The sequence below is a fragment of the Oncorhynchus masou genome, chromosome 6 (assembly GCF_036934945.1).
Source record: "Oncorhynchus masou masou isolate Uvic2021 chromosome 6, UVic_Omas_1.1, whole genome shotgun sequence".
NCBI lineage: Eukaryota > Metazoa > Chordata > Actinopteri > Salmoniformes > Salmonidae > Oncorhynchus > Oncorhynchus masou.
The window spans coordinates 9,830,010-9,855,581 of record NC_088217.1 but is presented as its reverse complement, the minus strand read 5'-3'; the positions used below and the strand labels follow the sequence as shown (position 1 = coordinate 9,855,581).

Below are 25,572 nucleotides of genomic sequence, written 5' to 3'. Positions count from 1 at the left end.
AGAGAGAGAAACTGCCAAAAATAACCCGATAAAACACATCCCAAACCAAACAACTGGCTCTCTGTCCCATCTGTGTCCCATCGAAGGATAGACAGACTATTTGGCCATTTGCGTCATGTGCTAGCACTTGAAGAGCCTAAAGATGGCGCAGTGGTGACTGCATGCTATTTGAGTATCCCGTTCACACACTCTCCAGTTTCATCGTAAACAACTGGACATCTCTCTTTCTCGCTCTCTCCGTTGCGACATTCACTCTCGGGGGTCTTGGAATGGTCGATTTGCTATTCCATAGCGACATATGATCATTTCAAAGCTTGTTTTATGAATTCATCCGACTCAAAAACGAGTTTGTGACTGACAGACAGCGGTATTCAGACAGAAGACGAGACTGCTGTGCTGTGCGCTGGTCGAAATAAATAAATAACAGCTTTCTCCATTCTGGCTTCTGGCAGTGGACGGTGCGAGATGCTGCGGCTGCATTGATAGAGTTGGTTGAAGGGATCAACCAGAAGTGACGAGGCAGCCTCAGCCAGGGCTCAGGCTACGAATAGGATATTAACCGAGCACTGATTGCGATAGACTGAGTGAACGTTGTTGTATGACAGACAGCAAGAAGATGCACTAAGGACCGGAAGAGAAAATGCTTCGTTTGAGAGTCGAAATATGAACGCACATTCCACTTTGGTTTTATTTTATTTGCAGTGATATATTTCCGTGGATCTGAGCTGTTTAAACAACTTTTCGTGGTCCCCTTTTTCCATGATAACGGCAGAACCGGGCTTGATTTACCGGGAATTTCACCAGGATCATGTGGACCCCGACGGAAGAGGAGAAAATCGGAGTTGGTGAGTTGATTCAATTCAGTTTGTTTTATTGTTAAAAATAGGCTTTATTCAGGCCTATAATGATATATATATATTCAATGAGACTGTCATTCCCCTTATTCTCAAGAAATGACTGGCGGTTCAATACTGGAATATATATATACACAACCTATGTAAGTACGCTATTGGTGATGGGAGCTCCAAACGCGTTGACATTTCTGCACCTTTTTCCAATCCAAAAACCATCACGTTATCTCGCATCTATAGAAGCCTTTCGACATTGCAAAAGGCTATTCCGTTTTTAATTAACAACACACAAGTTGGGCATGTTGGACTTCGTGATGTCATTGTTTTAATGATCTGTATGTCACGTAATCAAAACTACTGGTTCATCTCCAATAGAGGGCGACAAGAAAACACACAGCCAACCACAACAGGTGTGATGTCCAGCTCAATGGATAGGGGAGATCAAACTGGTTACTTCAACGTTATCGAATCAAATAACTTTTGTCGACGTATTGTGACGTGGAATCTATGTGGAAAAATCCATTGCATATGAAAATAGTCATAAACTTAAACTGTTGTTTTGAGGGTAAGATTTCACCCACATGATTATGCCACCTTGGTAACCAATGTTTAACATAAACAAACCTTGTATAAAATATGTTGAATTTGTACCTTTGACGTCAGATCTTTAAACATAATATCCATTATATGAAGAAGAAAAAAACAACAACAGGCTGGGCAGCACCTTCTACTAGAGAGTTGATCTATTTACAGCACCTCCTACTGGAGAATTGATCTATCTACAGCACCTCCTACTGGAGAATTGATCTATCTACAGCACCTCCTACTGGAGAGTTGATCTATCTACAGCACCTCCTACTGGAGAGTTGATCCTTCTACAGCACCTCCTACTGGAGAGTTGATCTATTTACAGCACCTCCTACTGGAGAGTTGATCTATCTACAGCACCTCCGACTGGAAAGTTGATCTATTTACAAGCACCTCCTACTGGAGAGTTGATCTATTTACAGCACCTCCTACTGGAGAGTTGATCTATCTACAGCACCTCCTACTGGAGAGTTGATCTACAGCACACAGTATCTACAGCACCTCCTACTGGAGAGATGATCTACAGCACACAGTATCTACAGCACCTCCTACTGGAGAATTGATCTATCTACAGCACCTCCTACTGGAGAGTTGATCTATCTACAGCACCTCCTACTGGAGAGTTGATCTATCTACAGCACCTCCTACTGGAGAGTTGATCTACCTACAGCACCTCCTACTGGAGAGTTGATCTATCTACAGCACCTCCTACTGGAGAGTTGATCTATCTACAGCACCTCCTACTGGAGAGTTGATCTACCTACAGCACCTCCTACTGGAGAGTTGATCTATCTACAGCACCTCCTACTGGAGAGTTGATCTACAGCACACAGTATCTCCAGCACCTCCTACTGGAGAGTTGATCCTTCTACAGCACCTCCTACTGGAGAGTTGATCCTTCTACAGCACCTCCTACTGGAGAGTTGATCCTTCTACAGCACCTCCTACTGGAGAGTTGATCTCTCTACAGCACCTCCTATTGGAGAGTTGATCCTTCTACAGCACCTCCTACTGGAGAGTTGATCCTTCTACAGCTATCCCTTCTCTGTCCCATCCTTGGTTTTACCAAGACCAGCCAAGCTCTGATATTTACTATTACCAATGTGCTATCGTGAGAATGATTGTTGAAAAATCTTTACTTAAATAGATGTTTCTGTCGCTATCAAGTCATTTCAAAGGGTACAGAGCAAATGAAATGTAGCCATGATTTATAAATGATAGACTGTTTATACGTGGATACCCCTTTAAATGAGTGGATTCTATTTCAGCCACATCCGTTGCTGACAGGTGTATAAAATCGAGCACACAGCCATGCAATCTCCATAGACAAACATTGGCAGTAGAATGGCCTTACTAAAGAGCTCAGACTTTCAACGTGGCACCGTCATAGGATGCCACCTTTCAAATAAGTCCGTTTGTCAAATGTCTGCCCTGCTTGAGCTGCCCCAGTCAACTGTGAGTGCTGTTGTCGTGAATGTGTAATCGCTGAGGAGCAACATCGGCTCAGCTACGAAACGGTAGGTGACACACAAGCTCACAGAACGGGACCGTGAGTGCTGAAGTGCGTAGCGCGTAAAAATCATATGTCTTCGTTTGAAACACTCACATACCGAGTTCCAAACTGCCTCTGGAAGCAACATCAGCACAATAACTGTTCGTCTGGGGCTTCATGAAATGGGTTTCCACAGGCACACAAGCCTAAAATCATCATGAGCAATGCCAAGTGTCGGCTGGAGTGGTGTAAAGCTCACCGCCATTTGACTCAGGAATAGTGGAAACGCGTTCTCTGGAGGGATGAATCACGCTTCGCCATCTGGCAGTCCAACGGGTTTGGCGAATGCCAGGAGAACGCTACCTGTCCCAATGCATAGTGCTAACTGTAAAGTTTGGTGGAGGAGGAATAATGGTCTGGGGCTGTTTTGCATGTTCGGGCCCCTTAGTTCCAGTGAAGGGAAATCTTATCACTACAGCATACAATGCCACAGACGTGCTTCTTCATCTGCATTGCTTGCTGTTTGGGGTTTTAGGCTGGGTTTTTGTACAGCACTTTGAGATATCAGCTTATGTAAGAAGGGCTTTATAAATACATTTGATTTGAATGACATTCTAGACAATTCTGTGCTTCCAACTTTGTAGCAACAGTTTGGGAAAGTCACTATCCTGTTTCAGCATGACAATGCCCCTGTGCACCAAGCGAGAACTTGACTGGCCTGTAAAGAGACCTCGATCCCATCGAACAGCTTTGGAATAAATTGGAATGCCGACTGCGAGCCAGACCTAATCGCCCAAAATCACTGCCCAATCTCACTAATGCTCTTGTGGCTGAATGGAAGCAAGTCCCTGCAACAATTTTCCAACATCTAGCGGAGAGCCTTCACAGAAGAGTGGAGGCTGTTATAGCAGCAAAGGGGGGACCAACTCTATATTGTTGCCCATGAGTTTGGAATGAGATGTTTGACTAGCAGGTGTTCACATACGTTTGGTCATCAACAATGATGATATTTAGGCCTATAGCATTTGGGAAATCATCAACAGCTATTGTTTAAATTCAGCGCAGGATTCAACTAAAAATAGACAATACATATAATATAGGCCTTTTCCACTTTGGTTGATTTCAAATGCAATCTATAAATTTGGGTGGCGGGTAGCCTAGTGGATAGAGTGTAGGGGGGGCAGGTAGCCAATAGGTTAGAGTGTAGGGGGGGGCAGGTAGCCTAGTGGTTAGAGTGTAGGGGGGCAGGTAGCCAATGGGTTAGAGTGTAGGGGGGCAGGTAGCCTAGTGGTTAGAGTGTAGGGGGGCAGGATGCCTAGTGGTTAGAGTGTAGGGGGCAGGTAGCCTAGTGGTTACAGTGTAGGGGCGGCAGGTAGCCTAGTGGTTAGAGTGTAGGGGGTGCATGTATCCTGGCGTTTAGAGTGTAGGGGGGACAGGTAGCTTAGTGGTTAGAGTGTAGGGGGCAGGTAGCCAATAGGTTAGAGTGTAGGGGGGGCAGGTAGCCTAGTGGTTAGAGTGTAGGGGGGGCAGGTAGCCTAGTGGTTAGAGTGTAGGGGGGCAGGATGCCTAGTGGTTAGAGTGTAGGGGGGCAGGTAGTCTAGTGGTTAGAGTGTAGGGGGGGCATGTAGCCTAGTGGTTAGAGTGTAGGGGGGCAGGTAGCCTAGTGGTTAGAGTGTAGGGAGGGCAGGTAGCCTAGTGGTTAGAGTGTAGGGGGGCAGGTAGCCTAGTGGTTAGAGTGTAGGGGGGCAGGTAGCCTAGTGGTTAGAGTGTAGGGGGGCAGGTAGCCTAGTGGTTAGGGTGTAAGGGGGCAGGTAGCCTAGTGGTTAGAGTGTAAGGGGGCAGGTAGCCTAGTGGTTAGAGTGTAGGGGGGCAGGTAGCCTAGTGGTTAGAGTGTAGGGGGCAGGTAGCCTAGTGGTTAGAGTGTAGGGGGGGCAGGTAGCCTAGTGGTTAGAGTGTAGGGGGGGCAGGTAGCCTAGTGGTTAGAGTGTAGGGGGGGCAGGTAGCCTAGTGGTTAGAGTGTTGGGGGGGCAGGTAGCCTAGTGGTTAGAGTGTAGGGGGGGCAGGTAGCCTAGTGGACTTCTCCTGCAGAAGTTGATACTTTTGTATTATGGTAAATAGCCATAATAAACAAAAATAATAAACAACTTGTCGACAAGATAGATTCATGTCTTCAGCTCAACCAAAAATGAAAGATACAGAATGGCATTAAGCCAGTGGCTCAGATGGAACTATCCAATCAGAAGATGCATCTCCTTCAATTGTTGATATTTGGTTGCGTCGACAACCAAACACAATTCAACATCACTCAATATCATTACCTTTTAAATCAACCAGAGCTGGAAGCACTAGGCCTATTGTACTGTACACAATTCAATATTACTTTTGTAAGACTGTAACAGTGTAGGGGGGGCAGGTAACAGTATTTATTTAACCTTTTAGGTTACCGAGGTTACTGGAACAATAAATACACTAATGTAACAGTATTTATTTAACCTTTTAGGTTACTGAGGTTACCGAGGTTACTGGAACAATAAATACACTAATGTAACAGTATTTATTTAAGGTTGCCGAGGTTACTGGAACAATAAATACACTAATGTAACAGTATTTATTTAACCTTTTAGGTTACCGAGGTTACTGGAACAATAAATACACTAATGTAACAGTATTTATTTTAGGTTACCGAGGTTACTGGAACAATAAATACACTAATGTAACAGTATTTATTTAAGGTTACCGAGGTTACTGGAACAATAAATACACTAATGTAACAGTATTTTTTTAACCTTTTAGGTTACCGAGGTTACTGGAACAATAAATACACTAATGTAACAGTATTTATTTAAGGTTGCCGAGGTTACTGGAACAATAAATGTCTTCTTATGTAATCATGGAAAGCCTGTATGTTCAGGGTTGCAGGTCTGTGGAAATCGTCACAATTGTTGTAATCATCTGCACAGAATCTAAAAACGCATTTGCTCACTTGCACCATGTAGTTGAATCAAAATCAAATCAAATCCAATGTATTTATAAAGCCCTTCTTACATCAGCTGAGGTCTCAAAGTGCTGTACAGAAACCCAGCCTAAAACCCCAAACCGCAAGCAATGCAGGTGTAGAAGCACGGTGGCTAGGAAAAACTCCCTAGAAAGGCCAGAACCTAGGAAGAAACCTAGAGAGGAACCAGTCTATGAGGGGTGGCCAGTCCTCTCCTGGCTGTGCCGGGTGGAGATTATAACAGAACATGGCCATTAATTAAGGCCAGATTGTTCTTCAAGATGTTCAAATGGTAATAGATGACCAGCAGGGTCAAAGAATAATCACAGTGGTTGTAGAGGGTGAAACAGGTCAGTACCTCAAAAATAAACATCAGTTGGCTTTTCATAGCCGAGCATTCAGAGGTCGAGAGAGAGAGAGAGAGAGAGAGAGGGAGAGGGAAACAGCAGGTCTGGGACAGGTAGCACGTCCGGTAAACGGGTGGGTCCCATAGACGCAAGCAGAACAGTTGAACCTGGAGCAGCAGCATAACCAGGTGGACTGGGGACAGCAAGGAGTCATCAGGCCAGGTAGTCCTGAGGTCCCAGGGCTCAGGTCGTCTGGGAGGGGAGGGAGAAAGGGACTATTAAGTATTCCCAAAGTATTCCCATTTTGAACTTTGCTGTGCTTTTAAAATGGTTGAAATCACAGTGATAATACATGTAAGTGACAACCAACCAAAAATTCTGACATTGATTTTCCTTTGGAATTTGGTTTGTGCTTTTAGATGGTTGAAATGGATGGTTGAAAGCGTAGCGATAACACATTCAACTAACCTTTGGCTGTCTTTTTAGAGTGGCTGAAATTAGTTTGGAATCTCATTGATCGACGGCGTATCTACCAAATATTACCCAATACTCCACGTTGAAATGATGTGGTGTGTCTCGTGCGATAGGACTTCCCAAATGTGAATGCTATTCTATTCTATTCAAATATATTCTAGTGTACAACACATCTTTCTAGAGGGGCCAGTATGCCAACTGTGACCAAACAGCTGACAGTATTGATCCTGAGCTGCTGACATACAGTAGCTGGATTGGAGCTGTAGCTGCTACAATCCAGGGTCATAGGTCACTAATGATAGTATTGATTTATTAATGGTTACAATATGGATTAAGAGTGTAAGCTAGACCTCCATGTAGACAGATAGGAGCGTCTTCTCTGTCCCAAACTGACAGACCATGGGAATGCGAAGCCATTGAGCTGGGGAAAAAAATACTGCTTTGCTGACAACAGCCTGCTTAGCAAGTCCAATTCATGGCAGCAGAGTATCAGCTTGTCTTGGAAGCTTCGTACCACATTGTATTATTAATACACAGACCATCACAATCTATAAAGCAGAAACAAACCCAACAAAACCACATCTTTCATAGGGAGGGAGGGAGGGAGGGAGAGAGAGGGAGAGAGAGAGAGAGAAAGGGGGCGAGAGAGAGAGGGAGAGAGAGAGAGAGGGGAGAGAGAGGGGGAGAGAGAGAGAGAGAGAGAGAGGGGGGGAGAGAGAGTGGGAGAGAGGGGGAGGGAGAGAGAGAGAGAGAGAGAGAGAGAGAGGGGGGGAGAGAGAGAGAGAGAGAGAGAGAGAGAGAGAGAGAGACTCAGCGAGCGGTGTGGTATAACTCATGGACGCTCTCCAAAGGGTCTGCCAGAGATTCTGGCTGAGCATTGAAAACACAGAATGAATGTCTCTTTGTAAGGGAATGGCTCTCTGAATGCAGTTCCAGCCCTCTGGCCCTTTAGCCAGACAGACCAGCAAACACTGTTCCCACCACCCAGCAAAAGACTTGCCTGAGACAGAGAGGAAGGCCATATATTGGTTACAACCATATGCTCAGTAGAGGACAGTTAAAATGCTATGTTGCTCTACTGTTGTGCAAACGTTTGCAGAATACATGTGACTATAAACCAGCACTGTTGACTGGGAAAAATAAAGTATTCCATTCTATTCTGTTCTATTCTATTCTGTTCTATTCTATTCTGTTGTATTTCAGTCTATTCTGTTCTATTCTGTTCTATTCTATTCTGTTGTATTTCAGTCTATTCTGTTCTATTATGTTCTATTCTATTCATCTGATAACATCTGATGTCCCCTCATTTAGTCTGTATTGGGGATGGTTAGTACAGAGACTCTCATAATGTACTAAAAGGAGCCTGTAGATATTCAGCATTGTTCCATGGAGTGTGTATGTGTTTGCGTGTGTGTGTTTGCATGTGTGCGTTTGTGTGTCTGCATGTGCACATGTGTATGTGTGTGGGCGTGTGTGTGCTTGAATGTGTATGTGTGTGTCTGTGTGCGTGTTCTTGAATGTGTGTGTGTGCCTAAATGTGTGGAGAGGCATGAACAGGATGAAGACGTGAAGAGGAGAGGAGGGGTCAGGGAGGAGAGGAGGGGAGGGGAGGAGATGAGGGGAGGGGAGTCAGGGAGGAGATGAGGGGTCAGGGAGGAGAGGAGGTGTCAGGGAGGAGAGGAAGGGAGGGGAGGAGGGGAGGAGAGGGGAGTCAGGGAGGAGATGAGGAGAGGGGAGTCAGGGAGGAGATAATGAGGGGTCAGGGAGGAGAGGAGGAGGGGTCAGGGAGGAGAGGAGGAGGGGTCAGGGAGGAGAGGAGGAGAGGGGAGTCAGGGAGGAGATAATGAGGGGTCAGGGAGGAGAGGAGGAGGGGTCAGGGAGGAGAGGAGGAGGGGTCAGGGAGGAGATAATGAGGGGTCAGGGAGGAGAGGAGGAGAGGGGAGTCAGGGAGGAGATGATGAGGGGTCAGGGAGGAGAGGAGGAGGGGTCAGGGAGGAGATGATGAGGGGTCAGGGAGGAGAGGAGGGGGGGTCAGGGAGGAGATGATGAGGGGTCAGGGAGGAGAGGAGGAGGGGTCAGGGAGGAGATGATGAGGGGTCAGGGAGGAGAGGAGGGTTTGGGGAGGAGAGGAGTAAGGCTGGCTGTATAAGCTGTCTGACTGTAGTAAGGCTGGCTGTATGAGCTGTCTGACTGTAGTAAGGCTGGCTGTATAAGCTGTCTGACCGTAGTAAGACTGGCTGTATGAGCTGTCTGACTGTAGTAAGGCTGGCTGTATGAGATGTCTGACCGTAGTAAGGCTGGCTGTATAAGCTGTCTGACTGTAGTAAGACTGGCTGTATGAGCTGTCTGACTGTAGTAAGACTGGCTGTATGAGCTGTCTGACTGTAGTAAGACTGGCTGTATAAGCTGTCTGACTGTAGTAAGACTGGCTGTATGAGCTGTCTGACTGTAGTAAGGCTGGCTGTATGAGCTGTCTGACTGTAGTAAGGCTGGCTGTATGAGATGTCTGACCGTAGTAAGGCTGGCTGTATAAGCTGTCTGACTGTAGTAAGACTGGCTGTATGAGCTGTCTGACTGTAGTAAGGCTGGCTGTATGAGATGTCTGACCGTAGTAAGGCTGGCTGTATGAGCTGTCTGACTGTAGTAAGACTGGCTGTATAAGCTGTCTGACTGTAGTAAGACTGGCTGTATGAGCTGTCTGACTGTAGTAAGGCTGGCTGTATGAGCTGTCTGACTGTAGTAAGGCTTGACATCATTCAGTTCCAGTAGAATGGCTAATTAGTGTTTCCAATTGTTATTTGCTCAACCAAGCATGACCAAGGCTGGCTATATGAGCTGTCTATCCCAGGGCACTGTGTGTGCATGTGTGAGTGTGTACGTGCGTGTGAGTGTGCGTGCGTGTGTCTGTCTGTCTGTGTGTGTGTGTGTGTGCGTGTGTGTGTGCGTGTGCGTGAGTGAGTGTGTGTGTGTGTGTGTGTGTGAGAGTGCATGTGTGAGTGAGTGTGTGCATGCGTGTGTGTGTGTGTGTGCATGTGCGTGTGTGTGTGTGTGTGAGAGTGCATGTGTGAGTGAGTGTGAGAGTGCATGTGTGAGTGAGTGTGAGAGTGCATGTGTGAGTGAGTGTGTGCATGCGTGTGTGTGTGCGTGTGTGTGTGCGTGTGCGTGTGCGTGTGCGTGAGTGAGTGAGTAAGTGTGTGTGTGTGAGAGTGCATGTGTGAGTGAGTGTGTGCATGCGTGTGTCTGTGTGTGTGCGTGTGTGTGTGCGTGTGCGTGAGTGAGTAAGTGTGTGTGTGTGTGTGTGTGAGAGTGCATCCGGACCATAAAGGGGTTGGCTGTGGTTGTACAGTTTAATTTTCTTTACACACCCATGTGTCGTGTAATGTGTTGTGAAAGCTCAGTATGGCCCTTGCTCAGGGCCATACTGTATTCCCTCATTAGAAATGTGTCACAGCTGTCTAAAAGCACAAGTCACCTCTGCTGCCGAGCATAATACCGCTACAGTGTAGTCCCTTTGGTGCTACCATCATAGCTGCGATACACGTATGTTACATCAGTATCTGGGGAGAGTTTGTTCGGTTTGTTCCTCCCTTTTAACATTCTATTATCCTGGATAATCAGCTTTTCAAAGTACCTGAAACCATTCTGTGAAACAAGCTACTGTGTGTGAAGGTGAATGTCAGAAATAACACGTTTGTTATGTACCCATACAAGTAGAGAGTGTCACGACTTCTGCCGAAGTCGATGCCTCTCCTCGTTCGGGCGGTGTTTGGGCGGTCGACGTCGCCGGTCTTCTAGCCATCACCGATCGATCCATTTTTCATTTTCCATTTGTTTTGTCTCGTTTTTCCACCCACCTGGTTCTCATTTCCCTGATTATGTGTTGTGTATTTACCCTCTGTTTTCTCCATGTCTTTGTGTGGTATTGGTTATCTGTTTGCATGTATGCGCACGTTAGGCTGGTTGCGCTGGGTTATGTTCAACCCGTGTTCGTATTTCGTGTTCATTTGTGCCGTGTGCTTTTGGTTCGCCAAAAATAAAAGGCTCCATTTTGCTACCAAATATCTGCTCTCCTGCGCCTGACTTCCTACAGCCCTTTACGCGTACCTTGACAGAGAGAGACACAGTGTTTCTCAAAATGCATACTACTGTGCTTTGAGGACGCAAATTGTAACGCGGCAGGGTTCGAACTATGAGTCCAAATCAAAGTATGTGAAACAGAGCCCGGAGATCACTATTCGAATGGCTGCTTTGATGAAAAGTATTCTAAAAATATGACGCAACCACGTAAAATATGACTCACATTTTCTTGAAGTCAGTGGCGGCCATTTAAAAAGTGAGTGGCGGCCATTTAAAAAGTCAGTGGCGGCCATTATTTGAGCTGAAACTAAATAGTAACTAAATGAAACTAAATAGTAATACAATAGGGGAAGGAGCATCGTGAGGTAATACAATAGGGGGCGGTGCATTGTGAGGTAATACAATAGGGGGAGGAGCATCATGAGGTAATACAATAGGGGGAGGAGCATCGTGAGGTAATACAAAAGGGGGCGGTGCATCGTGAGGTAATACAATAGGGGGCGGTGCATCGTGAGGTAATACAATAGGGGAGGTGCATCGTGAGGTAATACAATAGGGGGAGGTGCATCGTGAGGTAATACAATAGGGGGAGGAGCATCATGAGGTAATACAATAGGGGGAGGTGCATCGTGAGGTAATACAATAGGGGGAGGTGCATCGTGAGGTAATACAATAGGGGGAGGTGCATCGTGAGGTAATACAATAGGGGGAGGTGCATCGTGAGGTAATACAATAGGGGGAGGAGCACCGTGAGGTAATACAATAGGGGGAGGTGCATCGTAAATGTCATGTTTTATGTGTTCTCCACACTCTCGTCCTCACAAGAACGTCCTCAGAGAATGCACTTGGAGCGTGTGTTATCTCAGTTGTGATGGTTAAGGTGCTCTCTCAGTCGTGAAGGTTAAGGTGTTATCTCAGTGGTGAAGGTTAAGGTGTTCTCTCAGTCGTGAAGGTTAAGGTGTTATCTCAGTGGTGAAGGTAAAGGTGTTATCTCAGTCGTGAAGGTTAAAGTGTTATCTCAGTCGTGAAGGTTAAGGTGTAGACCACTCTATCTAATACTCTCTAGGTCCTCCCTGTTGACCACTCTATCTAATACTGTCTAGTACTCCCTACCTGTAGACCAATCTATCTAATACTGTCTAGTACTCCCTACCTGTAGACCACTCTATCTAATACTCTCTAGGTCCTACCTGTAGACCACTCTATCTAATACTCTCTAGGTCCTACCTGTAGACCACTCTATCTAATACTCTCTAGGTCCTACCTGTAGACCACTTTATCTAATAATATATCAGGGGAGGTTTACAGATCATGAAAAGCATACAGTTACTATCTGCATATCTCTGATGATAGAGCTAAACAGTTACTAGCTATATATCAGAGCTAAACAGTTACTAGCTGTATAACAGAGCTAAACAGTTACTAGCTATATATCAGAGCTAAACAGTTACTAGCTGTATAACAGAGCTAAACAGTTACTAGCTGTATATCTCTGATGATAGAGCTAAACAGTTACTAGCTGTATAACAGAGCTAAACACTTACTAGCTGTATAACAGAGCTAAACAGTTACTAGCTGTATAACAGAGCTAAACAGTTACTAGCTGAATATCTCTGATGATAGAGCTAAACAGTTACTAGCTGTCTAACAGAGCTAAACAGTTACTAGCTGAATATCTCTGATGATAGAGCTAAACAGTTACTAGCTGTCTAACAGAGCTAAACAGTTACTAGCTGAATATCTCTGATGATAGAGCTAAACAGTTACTAGCTGAATATCTCTGATGATAGAGCTAAACAGTTACTAGCTGTCTAACAGAGCTAAACAGTTACTAGCTGAATATCTCTGATGATAGAGCTAAACAGGAATAGGCTTTTGTAGGCTACAGTCCAAGCTATGTCTTCCAATGGTTTGACCTCTGTCGGCATTATAATATTATCCAACTTGAATAAACAGTTGGAGGTAAGGATAAAAGGGGCGGTGTAATCTACAGCGATATGGATATCACTTATTATTGATATCTACATAGCGCATTGCTGTGAATCACGCTGCTGCATTCTCATTTAGCTATTTGCATCTTATGGATTGTGGTTGTTGTGCCAATCAATCTTTTTTTTTTTTAAACCAGTGGACAGCCAGTGAAAATGTGCTCTTGCAACACCTGCAGAGATTCCAGTCTGTGGAATAACAGCTGCAGAGTGTGGATCCCAGCCTGTGGAATAACACCTGCAGAGTGTGGATCCCAGCCTGTGGAATAACACCTGCAGAGTGTGGATCCCAGCCTGTGGAATAACACCTGCAGAGTGTGGATCCCAGCCTGTGGAATAACACCTGCGGAGTGTGGATCCCAGCCTGTGGAATAACACCTGCAGAGTGTGGATCCCAGCCTGTGGAATAACACCTGCAGAGTGTGGATCCCAGTCTGTGGAATAACAGCTGCAGAGTGTGGATCCCAGCCTGTGGAATAACACCTGCAGAGTGTGGATCCCAGCCTGTGGAATAACACCTGCGGAGTGTGGATCCCAGCCTGTGGAATAACACCTGCAGAGTGTGGATCCCAGCCTGTGGAATAACACCTGCAGAGTGTGGATCCCAGTCTGTGGAATAACAGCTGCAGAGTGTGGATCCCAGCCTGTGGAATAACACCTGCAGAGTGTGGATCCCAGCCTGTGGAATAACAGCTGCAGAGTGTGGATCCCAGCCTGTGGAATAACACCTGCAGAGTGTGGATCCCAGCCTGTGGAATAACACCTGCGGAGTGTGGATCCCAGCCTGTGGAATAACACCTGCAGAGTGTGGATCCCAGCCTGTGGAATAACACCTGCAGAGTGTGGATCCCAGCCTGTGGAATAAAAGTGGGGCTTATATTGCTAAATTGAATTCAAGCTGATAAAAAAATAAATGATCCATAGGCCTAATGGACACGTGCTCAAACACTTTTAACAGATTTAATGGCGCAATCTGTAGTTGCTATATCAACTTTTGGACATACATACTGTTCAAAATGTTGGGGTCACTTACAAATGTCCTTGTTTTTTAAAGAAAAGCAAAAAATTTTCCCATTAATTTTTTTTCTCCCAATATCAAATTGATCAGAAATACAGTGTAGACATTGTTAATGTTGTAAATGACTATTGTAGCTGGAAATGGCAGATTTTTAATGGAATATCTACGTAGGCGTACAGAGGCCCATTATCAGCAACCATCACTCCTGTGTTCCAATGGCACGTTGTGTAAACTAATCCAAGTTTATCATTATAAAAGGGTAATTGATAGAAAGAGGAGTGGGAGGCCTCGGTGCACAACTGAGCAAGAGGACAAGTTCATTAGAGTGTCTAGTTTGAGAAACAGACACTTCACAAGTCCTCAACTAGCAGCAAAACATCAGTCTCAACGTCAACAGTGAAGAGGCGACTCTGGGATGCTGGTCTTCTAGTCAGAGTTGCAAAGAAAAAGCCATATCTCAGACTGGCCAATAAAAATAAAAGATTAAGATGGGCAAAATAACACAGAAACTGGACAGAGGAACTCTGCCTAGAAAGCATACCGGAGTCACCTCTTTACTCTTCACTGTGCACCGGGGCCTCCCACTCCTCTTTCTATTCTGGTTAGAGACAGTTTGCGCTGTTCTATAAAGGGAGTAGTACACAGCGTTGTATGAGATCTTCAGCTTCTTGGCAATTTCTTGCATGGAACAGCCTTCGTTTCTTAGAACAAGAATAGACTGATGAGTTCCAGAAGAAATGTATCTGTTTCTGGCCATTTTGAGCCTGTAATCGAACCCACAAATGCTGATGCTCCAGATACTCAACTAGTCTAAAGAAGGCCCGTTTTATTGCTTCTTTAATCAGAATAACAGTTTTCAGCTGTGCTAACATAATTGCAAAATTGTTTTCTTATTATCAATTAGCCTTTTAAAATTATAAACTTGGATTTGCTAACACAACATGCCATTGGTCCACAGCAGTGATAGCAGTGATAAATGCTGATAATGGGCCTCTGCACGCCTATGTAGATATTCCATAAAAAATCTGCCACTTTCCAGCTACAATAATAATTTACAACATTAACAATGTCTACACTGTATTTCTGATCAATGTGATGTTATTTTAATGGACAAAAAAATGCTTTTCTTTCAAAAACAAGGACATTTGTAAGTGACCCCAAACTTTTGAATGGTAGTGTAAATTATACATTTATCTCTATTGATTATTGAAGAATATGGCTTATAAATGCCTCATGAGCTTAGTTTAACTGTCACACTCCACGAGAAACCCATATATAAGCTTGTTTTACACCAATGTTAGTAAACATTGTAAATATAAACGAACACGGTATAGCCTCCTGACGTTGTTAAAACAATACTTTTGATATCATGGATGGTGGGTCCTTGCATCCACAGCTCTGTCTATTAATCTAAGAGTGGTTACATTTCTCCAGATCCATCCCTCACCTTTTTACCAAAACAGAGGCTGGGGCCATTTTGTTACTGTTTCATTTGTGGATTTGCCCTTTAAACAGCTGCGTATTATCAAGATATCAATGTGTCACCAGCAAAAGGTCAGCAAATGCAGCATACGGCATTCATTTTTCACATGTAAATGGCGCTTTACAGTAGGACTCAAAGCATGCCATTCCATGAGCACAGCATTTAATCAATGAGCCCAATCAGTCCTCCATGACAAAATAATTATAGTCAACAGAAAAGGGCTGTTTAATAAGTCCATAGTTTTGGGGTTATGCTCAGGCAAAACAAACGTGGCTCATCTATACTTCCATATTTCCAAGTCTTATTCTTGAAGATCAAGGGGTATAACATATATTGGAATGACTGGAATTGTGATAGTGTCACATTCTGACCTTAGTTCTTTTGTTTTGTTTTTGTTTTAGTATGGCCAGGGTGTGAGTTGGGTGGGTTGTCTATGTTAGTTTTTCTATGAGTTGGGATTTCTGTGTTTGGCCTGGTATTTTTATTTTTTTTACCTTTATTTAACCAGGCAAGTCAGTTAAGAACAAATTCTTATTTTCAATGACGGCCTGGGAACAGTGGGTTAACTGCCTGTTCAGGGGCAGAACGACAGATTTGTACTTTGTCAGCTCGGGGATTTGAACTCTCAACCTTCCGGTTACTAGTCCAACGCTCTAACCACTAGGCTACCCTGGTATGGTTCTCAATCAGAGGCAGCTGTCAATCGTTGTCCCTGATTGAGAACCATATTTAGGCAGCCTGTTTTCACCCTTTGAGTTGTGGGTTGATTATTTCCTGTTCTGTGTTTTGCTTCACCGTTCAGGACTGTTAGATTTTGTCGTTATATTGTTCATGTTGCACATTGGTCCTCCGACCCTTCCGACTACTCCTCAGAGGAGGATGAGGATGATGAAGAGGAAGAAACCCGTGACAGACTGGTTTTTAATGTAAATATATAATTTAATTGTATTATTAATTGCAGTAGAAAGCGATGGGTTAGAATAAGCCTACATAACCAACCCATAAAGTAAAATGTAACATTCATATATGGCCAGCTATGTAAACTTTAACACTGATTTATCCTGCAATATAAACTGGGTGGTTCGAGCCCTGAATGCTGATTGGCTGACAGCCGTAGTATATCAGAGCGTATACGACAGGTATGATAAAAACATTTATTTTTACTGCTCTAGTTACATTGGTTACCCGTTTCTAATAGCAATAAGGCTCCTTGGGGTTTTGTCGTATATCATCTATGCATAGTCAACATAGTTCTATGGCTAAGGGCTGTATCCAGGGAACCACGTTGGGTCGTGTGTAAGAATCAAATCAAATTGGATTGATTATATGCGCCGAATACAACAAGTGTAGATCTTAGAGTGAAATGCTTACGAGCCCCTAACCAACAACGCAGTTTGAAAAGAAAACAGATAAGAAAAATAAAAGTAACAACTAATTAAAGAGCAGCAGTAAAATAACAATAGCGAGACTATATACAGGGGGTACCGGTACAGAGTCAATGTGGAGGCTATATTCAGGGGGTACCAGTACAGAGTCAATGTGGAGGCTATATACAGGGGGTACCGGTACAGAGTCAATATGGAGGCTATATACAGGGGGTACCGGTACAAAGTCAATGTGGAGGCTATATACAGGGGGTACCGGTACAGAGTCAATGTGGAGACTATATTCAGGGGGTACCGGTACAAAGTCAATGTGGAGGCTATATACAGGGGGTACCGGTACAGAGTCAATGTGGAGGCTATATTCAGGGGGTACCGGTACAGAGTCAATGTGGAGACTATATTCAGGGGGTACCGGTACAGAGTCAATGTGGAGGCTATATACAGGGGGTACCGGTACAGAGTCAATGTGGAGGCTATATACAGGGGGTATAGGTACAGAGTCAATGTGGAGGATATATACAGGGGGTATAGGTACAGAGTCAATGTGGAGGATATATACAGGGGGTATAGGTACAGAGTCAATGTGGAGGCTATATACAGGGGGTACCGGTACAGAGTCAATGTGGAGACTATATACAGGGGGTATAGGTACAGAGTCAATGTGGAGGCTATATACAGGGGGTACCGGTACAGAGTCAATGTGGAGACTATATACAGGGGTTATCGGTACAGAGTCAATGTGGAGGCTATATACAGGGGGTACCGGTACAGAGTCAATGTGGAGACTATATACAGGGGGTACCGGTACAGAGTCAATGTGCGGAGGCTATATACAGGTGGTACCGGTACAGAGTCAATGTGGAGGCTATATACAGTGGGTACAGGTACAGAGTCAATGTGGAGGCTATATACAGGGGGTACCCGTGCAGAGTCAATGTGGAGGCTATATACAGGGGGTACAGGTACAGAGTCAATGTGGAGGCTATATACAGGGGGGGGTACCGGTACAGTGTCAATGTGGAGGCTATATACAGGGGGGTACCGGTACAGAGTCAATTTGCGGAGGCTATATACAGGGGGTACCGGTACAGAGTCAATTTGCGGAGGCTATATACAGGGGGTACCGGTGCAGAGTCAATGTGCGGAGGCTATATACAGGGTATTACGGTACAGAGTCAATGTGGAGGCTATATACAGGGGGGTACCGGTCCAGAGTCAATTTGCGGAGGCTATATACAGGGGGTACCGGTACAGAGTCAATGTGCGGAGGCTATATACAGGGGGTACCAGTACAGAGTCAATGTGCGGAGGCTATATACAGGGGGTACCGGTACAGAGTCAATTTGCGGAGGCTATATACAGGGGGTACCGGTGCAGAGTCAATGTGCGGAGGCTATATACAGGGTATTACGGTACAGAGTCAATGTGGAGGCTATATACAGGGGGGTACCGGTCCAGAGTCAATTTGCGGAGGCTATATACAGGGGGTACCGGTACAGAGTCAATGTGCGGAGGCTATATACAGGGGGTACCGGTACAGAGTCAATGTGGAGGCTATATACAGGGGTACCGGTACATAGTCAATGTGGAGGCTATATACAGGGGGGTACCGGTACAGAGTCAATGTGCGGAGGCTATATACAGGGGGTACAGGTACAGAGTCAATATGGAGGCTATATACAGGGGGGTACCGGTACAGAGTCAATGTGGAGGATATGTACAGGACGTATAGGTACAGAGTCAATTTGCGGAGGCTATATACAGGGGGTACCGGTGCAGAGTCAATGTGGAGGCTATATACAGGGGGTTCTGGTACAGAGTCAATGTGGAGGCTATATACAGGGGGGTACCGGTACAGAGCCAATGTGGAGGCTATATACAGGGGGTACCGGTACAGAGTCAATGTGCGGAGGCTATATACAGGGGGTACCAGTACAGAGTCAATGTGGAGGCTATATACAGGGGGTACCGGTACAGAGTCAATGTGGAGGCTATATACAGGGGGGTACCGGCACAGAGTCAATGTGCGGAGGCTATATACAGGGGGTACAGGTACAGAGTCAATATGGAGGCTATATACAGGGGGGTACCGGTACAGAGTCAATGTGGAGGCTATATACAGGGGGTACCGGTGCAGAGTCAATGTGCGGAGGCTATATACAGGGTGTACCGGTACAGAGTCAATGTACGGAGGTTAGTTGAGATAATATGTAGGTAGAGTTATTAAAGTGACTATGCATAGATGGTAACAACAGAGAGTAGCAGCGGTGTAAAGAGGGGGGGGGGCAATGCAAATAGTCTGGGTAGCCATTTGATTAGGTGTTCAGGAGTCTTATGGCTTGTGGGTAGAAGCTGTTTAGTAGCATCTTGGACCTAGACTTGGCGCTCCGGTACCGCTTACCGTGCGGTAGTAGAGAGAACAGTCTATGACTAGGGTGGCTGGAGTCTTCGACAATTTTTAGGGCTTTCCTCTGACACCGCCTGGTATAGAGGTCCTGGATGGAGGAAGCTTGGCCCCGGTGATGTACTGGGCCGTACGCACTACCCTCTGTAGTGCCTTGAGGTCGGAGGCCGAACAGTTGACATACCAGGCAGTGATGCAACCAGTCCTCTCGATGGTGCAGCTGTAGAGCCTTTTGAGGTTCTGAGGACCCAAGTCTTTTCAGTCTCCTGAGGGGGAGTAGGTTTTGTTGTGCCGTCTTCAAGTTTGTAAGTGATGTGGACACCAAGGAACTTGAAGCTCTCAACCTGCTACACTGCAGCCCCATCGATGAGAATGGGGGCGGCCTGTCAGGAAGTCCAGGATCCAGTTGCAGAGGGAGGTGTTTAGTCCCAAGGTCCTTAGCTTATTGATGAGCTTTGAGGATGTGTTGAATGCTGAGCTGTAGTTAATGAACAGCATTCTCACATACAGTGGGGCAAAAAAGTATTTAGGCAGCCACCAATTGTGCAAGTTCTCCCACTTAAAATGATGAGAGAGGCCTGTAATTTTCATCATAGGTACACTTCAACTATGACAGACAAAATGAGAAAAAAAATCCAGAAAATCACATTGTAGGATTTTTAATGAATTTATTTTCAAATTATGGTGGAAAATAAGTATTTGGTCACCTACAAACAAGCAAGATTTCTGGCTCTCACAGACCTGTAACTTCTTATTTAAGAGGCTCCTCTGTCCTCCACTCGTTACCTGTATTAATGGCACCTGTTTGAACTGAATGTAATCAGATTATGTTTATTTTTTATTTTTTTATTTCACCAGGTAGGCTAGTTGAGAACAAGTTCTCATTTGCAACTGCGACCTGGCCAAGATAAAGCATAGCAGTGTGAACAGACAACAACACAGAGTTACACATGGAGTAAACAATTAACAAGTCAATAACACAGTAGAAAAAAAAGAATCTATATACATTGTGTGCAAAAGGCATGAGGAGGTAGGCAATAAATAGGCCATAGGTGTCACGCCCTGGTCTATATTTATTATATTTATCTTCATTTATTGGGTCAGGCCAGGGTGTGACATGGGTTTATTTGTGGTGTGTTTCGTCTTGGGGTTGTGTGGGGTGTATAGCATAGTCTATGGCTGCCTGAGGCGGTTCTCAATCAGAGTCAGGTGATTATCGTTGTCTCTGATTGGGAACCATATTTAGGCAGCCATATTCTTTGAGTGTTTTCATGGGTGATTGTTCCTGTCTCTGTGTCTTCACCAGATAGGACTGTTTAGGTTTTCACGTTCCGTTTGTTGTTTTTGTATTGTTCGTGTTTTTTCGTTCTTCATTAAACATGTCTCAAAAATACCACGCTGCATTTTGGTCCGCTCCTCCTTCAACAGAAGAAAGCCGTTACAATAGGAGTGAATAATTACAATTTAGCAGTTTAACACTGGAGTGATAAATGAGCAGATGATGATGTGCAAGTAGAGATACTGGTGTGCAAAAGAGCTGAAAAGTAAATAAAATATAAACAGTATGGGGATGAGTTAGGTAAATTGGTTGGGCTATATACCGATGGACAATGTACAGCTGCAACGATCGGTTAGCTGCTCAGATAGCAGATGTTCAAAGTTACTGAGTTTGAGTAATCCAAAATTACTTTACTGACGACAATTTGGAACAGGTAACTAGTAACTGTAACAGATTACATTTAGAAAGTAATCTATCCAACCCTGACCACACACACACACATACACACACACACATACGCATGCACACACAAGCATGCACACACACACACGCACACACACACACGCATGCACACACACACACGCACACGCACACACACACACACGCATGCACACACACACACATGCACACACACACACACACACACACGCACACACACACACACACACACGCATGCACACACACACACGCACACACACACACGCATGCACACACACACACACACATGCACACACATATACACACTTCCTTCCCCTAATCAGTTAGTTTCTTCACCCGGCAAATCCTACATTTTCCTTAAATATTAAAAAGCCGCAGCACATCATATTTTGTTTGATGTGTCTAGTGCTGCTTGCTGAAGGAAGGTTGATGCCTAGAGAGAGAGAGAGAGAGAGAGAGAGAGAGAGAGAGAGAGAGAGACAGGGAGAGAGAGAGGGAGAGAGAGAGAGAGAGAGAGAGACAGGGAGAGAGAGAGAGAGACAGGGAGGGAGAGAGAGAGAGACAGGGAGAGAGAGAGACAGGGAGAGAGAGAGAGACAGGGAGAGAGAGAGACAGGGAGAGAGAGAGAGAGACAGGGGGAGAGAGAGAGAGAGAGAGAGAGAGACAGGGGGAGAGAGAGAGAGAGAGAGAGACAGAGAGAGAGAGACAGAGAGAGAGAGAGAGAGAGACAGGGAGAGAGAGAGAGAGGGAGAGAGACAGGGAGAGAGAGAGAGAGACAGAGAGAGAGTTTTGCAACTTCTGTATGTGTGATGTCTACTGTTAATTTTTATTGTTTATTTCACTTTATATATTATCTACCTTACTTGCTTTGGCAATGTTAACACATGTTACCCATGCCAATAAAGCCCATTGAATTGAATTGAATAGAGAGAGAGAGAGAGAGAGAGAGAGAGAGAGAGAGAGAGAGAGAGAGAGAGAGAGAGAGAGAGAGAGAGAGAGAGAGAGAGAGAGAGAGAGAGAGAGAGAGAGAGAGAGAGAGAGAGAGAGAGAGAGAGAGAGAGAGAGAGAGAGAGAGAGAGAGAGAGAGAGAGAGAGAGAGAGAGAGAGAGAGAGAGAGAGAGAGACTATATGAGAGAGAGAGACTGTTAGAGAGAGAGAGAGATAGACTATGTGAGAGAGACAGACTATATGAGAGCGAGATCATGTGAGAGAGAGAGAGAGAGAGAGAGAGAGAGAGAGAGAGAGACTATGTGAGAGAGAGAGAGAGAGAGAGAGACTATGTGAGAGAGACAGACTATATGAGAGCGAGAGCAAGATCATGTGAGTGAAAGAGACAGACTATGTGAGAGCTGTATAAACAGTGTCCAACGTTGTGAAATAAAGTAGCAACTGGAAATTTAGTCCAGGCTTTGATGGTTTATTAAAGTTCTCTCAGATTATCTCTCATATTCAAGTTATTATGTTGTTGATCTATGTGTCAGTCAATCTCTCTGTGGCCTCCTCTCTTCTCTCTCCTCTCCTCTCCTCTCCTCTCCTCTCCTCTCCTCTCCTCTCCTCTCCTCTCTCTCCTCTCATTTACATTTACATTTAAGTCATTTAGCAGACGCTCTTATCCAGAGCGACTTACAAATTGGTGAATTCACCTTCTGACATCCAGTGGAACAGCCACTTTACAATAGTGCATCTAAATCATTTAAGGGGGGGTGAGAAGGATTACTTTATCCTATCCTAGGTATTCCTTGAAGAGGTGGGGTTTCAGGTGTCTCCGGAAGGTGGTGATTGACTCCGCTGTCCTGGCGTCGTGAGGGAGTTTGTTCCACCATTGGGGGGCCAGAGCAGCGAACAGTTTTGACTGGGCTGAGCGGGAACTGTACTTCCTCAATGGTAGGGAGGCGAGCAGGCCAGAGGTGGATGAACGCAGTGCCCTTGCTTGGGTGTAGGGCCTGATCAGAGCCTGGAGGTACTGCGGTGCCGTTCCCCTCACAGCTCCGTAGGCAAGCACCATGGTCTTGTAGCGGATGCGAGCTTCAACTGGAAGCCAGTGGAGAGAGCGGAGGAGCGGGGTGACGTGAGAGAACTTGGGAAGGTTGAACACCAGACGGGCTGCGGCGTTCTGGATGAGTTGTAGGGGTTTAATGGCACAGGCAGGGAGCCCAGCCAACAGCGAGTTGCAGTAATCCAGACGGGAGATGACAAGTGCCTGGATTAGGACCTGCGCCGCTTCCTGTGTGAGGCAGGGTCGTACTCTGCGGATGTTGTAGAGCATGAACCTACAGGAACGGGCCACCGCCATGATGTTGGTTGAGAACGACAGGGTGTTGTCCAGGATCACGCCAAGGTTCTTAGCGCTCTGGGAGGAGGACACAATGGAGTTGTCAACCGTGATGGCGAGGTCATGGAACGGGCAGTCCTTCCCCGGGAGGAAGAGCAGCTCCGTCTTGCCGAGGTTCAGCTTGAGGTGGTGATCCGTCATCCACACTGATATGTCTGCCAGACATGCAGAGATGCGATTCGCCACCTGGTCATCAGAAGGGGAAAGGAGAAGATTAATTGTGTGTCGTCTGCATAGCAATGATAGGAGAGACCATGTGAGGTTATGACAGAGCCAAGTGACTTGGTGTATAGCGAGAATAGGAGAGGGCCTAGAACAGAGCCCTGGGGGACACCAGTGGTGAGAGCGCGTGGCGAGGAGACAGATTCTCGCCACGCCACCTGGTAGGAGCGACCTGTCAGGTAGGACGCAATCCAAGCGTGGGCCGCGCCGGAGATGCCCAACTCGGAGAGGGTGGAGAGGAGGATCTGATGGTTCACAGTATCGAAGGCAGCCGATAGGTCTAGAAGGATGAGAGCAGAGGAGAGAGAGTTAGCTTTAGCAGTGCGGAGCGCCTCCGTGATGCAGAGAAGAGCAGTCTCAGTTGAATGACTAGTCTTGAAACCTGACTGATTTGGATCAAGAAGGTCATTCTGAGAGAGATAGAGGGAGAGCTGGCCAAGGACGGCACGTTCAAGAGTTTTGGAGAGAAAAGAAAGAAGGGATACTGGTCTGTAGTTGTTGACATCGGAGGGATCGAGTGTAGGTTTCTTCAGAAGGGGTGCAACTCTCGCTCTCTTGAAGACGGAAGGGACGTAGCCAGCGGTCAGGGATGAGTTGATGAGCGAGGTGAAATATTTGAGTGGTTCCTTTTCCTGTTCAGGGCTAGGAATAGTTGCTCATCATCTGCTGGTCTTGTATCATGTGGGAAAGTGTATATACATTTCATGGTTGTGTGGGATTTAGGCACATTCCTGAATCCTGTCGCACAATCAACCAGTGTTGTTGAATGAGTGGATGTGGAAGATGTGTGGGGTAATATTCAATACAGACCCAGGTTATGTCAACTTTTGACCACAGCCCTATGGGCCCCCTATGGGCCCCCTATGGGCCCTGGTATAAGAAATGGGGTATCGTTTAGGATGTAGCCCAGATGAAGAGTTTCTAACTATAGTACCATTCTGATGGAGAGTTCTGTTGTTGTTATGGTGACAAGAGGGGTAATAAGGTGCCTGCCTGCGGAACCCTGGCCTTGACTTTCCGCCGTCGCCATAACAACCGTCATCTAGCCAAACGAAAACTTCCAAGAGGGAGCGAGAAGTGACAAAAACAACATGTTGTCTTGGTTGTTGTTTGTCGTCGTACATAGCCCAGACGGTGCCCACGTCAAACAAGCTTATTTCTTGATTTGAGATCAAAAGCTTTGCTTTATGGTCGATTTGATTTGTTGTACAAAATCCAAATCTCATTACTAGGTCCGTATAAAAGATCAGTATTGGCCTATTACAGGTGGAGAGTGTTCAGTACTGTCACCACACTGTTGCTCCGTGAGTCCCAGTTTAACAAGGCTTTAACAGTTTAACTGAGTCCCAGTTTAACAAGGCTTTAACAGTTTAACTGAGTCCCAGTTTAACAAGGCTTTAACAGTTTAACTGAGTCCCAGTTTAACAAGGCTTTAACAGTTTAACTGAGTCCCAGTTTAACAAGGCTTTAACAGTTTAACTGAGTCCCAGTTTAACAAGGCTTTAACAGTTTAACTGAGTCCCAGTTTAACAAGGCTTTAACAGTTTAACTGAGTCCCAGTTTAACAAGGCTGTTGGCAGAATAACAATGCTGCTATAAAGAGATGCTTGTTATAGAAACGCTGCTCTGACTGGTCTTTATATCATTCCAGTTCACATGCTGTCTGCCTGTCTGTCCATCTGTCTATCCTTTCTCTTCACAACACCACAGTTCACATGCTTTCTGCCTGTCTGTCCATCTGTCTATCCTTTCTCTTTACAACACTATAGTTCACATGCTGTCTGCCTGTCTGTCCATCTGTCTATCCTTTCTCTTTACAACACCATAGTTCACATGCTGTCTGCCTGTCTGTCCATCTGTCTATTCTTTCTCTTTACAACATCATAGTTCACATGCTTTCTGCCTGTCTGTCCATCTGTCTATCCTTTCTCTTTACAACACCATAGTTCACATGCTGTCTGCCTGTCTGTCCATCTGTCTATCCTTTCTCTTCACAACACCATAGTTCACATGCTGTCTGTCTGTCTGTCCATCTGTCTATCCTTTCTCTTTACAACACCATAGTTCACATGCTGTCTGCCTGTCTGTCCATCTGTCTATCCTTTCTCTTCACAACACCATAGTTCACATGCTTTCTGCCTGTCTGTCCATCTGTCTATCCTTTCTCTTCACAACACCATAGTTCACATGCTGTCTGCC

The 25,572-nt window shown here is 45.4% G+C and overlaps 1 protein-coding gene across 5 annotated transcripts in view; it reads left to right on the top strand.

Annotated features, from left to right (window-relative positions):
- Positions 1-335: 335 nt before the first annotated feature.
- Positions 336-25,572, top strand: part of dock3 (dedicator of cytokinesis 3) — a 442,683-nt gene continuing 417,446 nt past the window's right edge. For all 5 annotated transcript variants that reach the window (XM_064967497.1, XM_064967500.1, XM_064967498.1 and 2 more), the window contains exon 1: positions 336-845. In XM_064967497.1, coding sequence (XP_064823569.1) covers positions 809-845 — 37 coding nt within the window. In that variant the 5' untranslated portion in view covers positions 336-808. The remainder of the gene's footprint in view (positions 846-25,572) is intronic.